Source organism: Mus caroli, chromosome X, assembly GCF_900094665.2.
Source record: "Mus caroli chromosome X, CAROLI_EIJ_v1.1, whole genome shotgun sequence".
Taxonomy (NCBI): domain Eukaryota; kingdom Metazoa; phylum Chordata; class Mammalia; order Rodentia; family Muridae; genus Mus; species Mus caroli.
In genome coordinates this window covers 123992482-123994972 of record NC_034589.1, presented here as the reverse complement: position 1 = coordinate 123994972, position 2491 = coordinate 123992482, and the positions used below count along the sequence as shown (strand labels likewise).

At 52.3% G+C, this 2491-nt stretch overlaps 1 protein-coding gene across 1 annotated transcript; it reads left to right on the top strand.

The window, feature by feature from the left end:
- Positions 1–932: 932 nt before the first annotated feature.
- On the top strand, positions 933–2490 carry LOC110286384 (transcription elongation factor A protein-like 3; the record flags this gene model as incomplete). The annotated part of the gene is made up of 3 exons (XM_021152755.2): positions 933–1084; positions 1635–1701; positions 2015–2490. A coding segment is annotated over exon 3 (450 nt), but the record flags the coding sequence as incomplete, so codon positions are not given.
- Position 2491: the final 1 nt, after the last annotated feature.

Genomic DNA, 2491 nt, shown 5'->3' with positions numbered 1-2491 from the left:
CAGGGTTGTTTTGATTTGCATTTCCCTGATGATTAAGGATGTTGAACATTTTTTCAGGTGCTTCTCTGCCATTCGGTATTCCTCAGGTGAGAATTCTTTTTTCAGTTCTGAGCCCCATTTTTAAATGGGGTTATTTGATTTTCTGGAGTCCACCTTCTTGAGTTCTTATAAATATTTTAATGCTTTTTTTATTAATTGCATGTCATTCTTACTTAATGGAAACGGACCAAATATTAGAGGGTTCGTTTTCGGTGTGGAGCTGGATCAGACAAGATAGAATTGAGCTAATGAAAATAGTATATGGACTGAACAAAGTTCTAACGAGCCAATGAAGCACTAGTATCTAGTATCTAGTTGCTGAGGCAGGCTTGAGGTGGAAGAGGGACTACAGTGGAAATGCACTCTGTCAAACAATTGATATTTAAAGGGAAGTGAATAAGAAAGATATCATCCAGGGAGTGGGAACACCACACTTCTAACTAAGGAGTTAGAAGGCTAAGGACAGAAACCTGAGAACACCAGCCCTCTCAGTAGATGCTCCCTTCATGGAGGGTACCACCCTCAGGCTCTGTACTTAGGTAGATCTGTTGCATTCAGGATTCAGGAGCTGATAATTCTTGGAAATGCCGCCCCCCACCCCCAATTAGGCTGTCATAACTTGTGAGGATGCGCATCTCACTGGGGTTCTTAGAGAAGACAGTGAGTTAATCTCCTGGAGTCAGGAAGCCTTCCCCTCCTTTCCTTGGCCACTCCTCCCCTTTCTCCACTCTCCCCCTAACTGTGCATTGCTACCCAGATCCTCCGGGAATGGGAGGTGGGGAGACAATTGGGGAGATGGATTTAGCTCGGGTGACGCTTTGCTCACGTGACTGGCTTGGTGCCCACGTGGGCACCAGCCCCCGCGCCAGCTAGTCCTGCTGCTGCTGCTGCTGCTGCTGCTGCTGCTGCTGCTGCTGCTGCTGCTGCTGCTGCTGCTGGGGATACCTGTGCCCAACACCCGCATTTGCGCAGCACCATTTACTTGAGCTGTCCTGGTTACTGTGAGCCCAGAGAAGGTGCACAGGCCTGTCCTGGGTCTCCTCAGGTCAGTACTTAAATGCTGGCTCTGCCAGCAGGGAAGGGGGAGGCGGTGGCAGCTGGAACCAGCATCAGCGGGAGGGGAGGGGGAAGGGATCCAGGAGATTGGTTAGGAGGGGGCACAGCAGACCAGGCAAGAGGAGGGAGGAAGGAGAACCCCCACAGGGGGTTCTTCTTCCTTCATCCCACTCCTAATCCGTTTTAGAACAGGCGGGGGGGGGGTGAGGGGGGCCCGCAGTGCGACGGTGAGGGTGAGACATAGACAGATGCATTCTGAAGTGAATGCACACTCCAGGCTCTGAAGACAAACTGACCCGGACCGAACGTGAGTGGGGGTGGGGCAGGCTGCCTCCAGAGTCCTAGTGGGGAGCGCAGAGTAAAACTGAGTTTGGAAAGCATCCTGATTTGGTGCCCAAGGCCTGAAAAGAAATGGCGGCTGGGGTATGCGGGGGTGGCGGGGTAACAGGTAATGGAGGAAAAGATTGAGTGATGAATATGGGCTGCCAGATAGGTACACATAGTACCACGCAGACACTGCCCCTGTGTCCTGTCTGTAGGTCTCTGCTGTTCCCAGCGCATTGTGACATCTGTGAAAGAGGGTCGACCTGCCCAGGATCCCTGCAGGTCAGTGAATAAGGACAAAATGGGGCAGGATTTGGGATCCCACTGCCTGCCCCCTCCCAAGCTATCCCACGTAACACACGCAGAGCTTGCCACCCTGAAGGAGCACCAAGAAGGTGATAAGACCTGGGATGGCATGTTGGGTGTAGGAGGGGTGCAAGCCTACAGCATACTTGGAGGACTGGGACAGCCACCAGGGAGGGACCCCTTGAAAGCACCAAATGCAAAGACAGATGTTAATGAGCCTGTATTCTGTCAGGTGTCTCAGTCTCTCACATCTCTTCTTTGCCTCCTGTTTCCCCACTTCTACCCCCAGGACAGGAAAAGGAGGGAAATCTTGACATGGAAGAAGTCCGAGGTGAAAACGAAGGCAAGCTGGAAAAGGAGGGAAAGCCAGAAGATGAAGTAGAGCCTGAAGATGAAGAAAAGTCAGACGAGGAAGAGAAGCCAGACAAGAAAGCAAAGCCAGCACCACGCCAGGGCAAGCCAGAGGAGGAGGCAAAGCCAGATGAGCAGGGGCAAGATGAGGGGAAGCCTGAGAAGCAGGGAAAGTCTGACAGGGAGGGCAAGCACCAAGGGGAGAGCAAGCCTGATTCCCAGGCAAAGTCAGCCAGCGAGGCGCGGGCTGCAGAAAAGCGCCCTGCTGAAGATTATGTGCCCCGGAAAGCAAAACGAAAAACAGATAGGGGGACAGATGATTCTCCCAAGAACTCCCAAGAGGACTTACAGGACAGGCATGTAAGCAGTGAGGAGATGATGAGAGAGTGCGCAGATATGACTAGGGCTCGGGAAG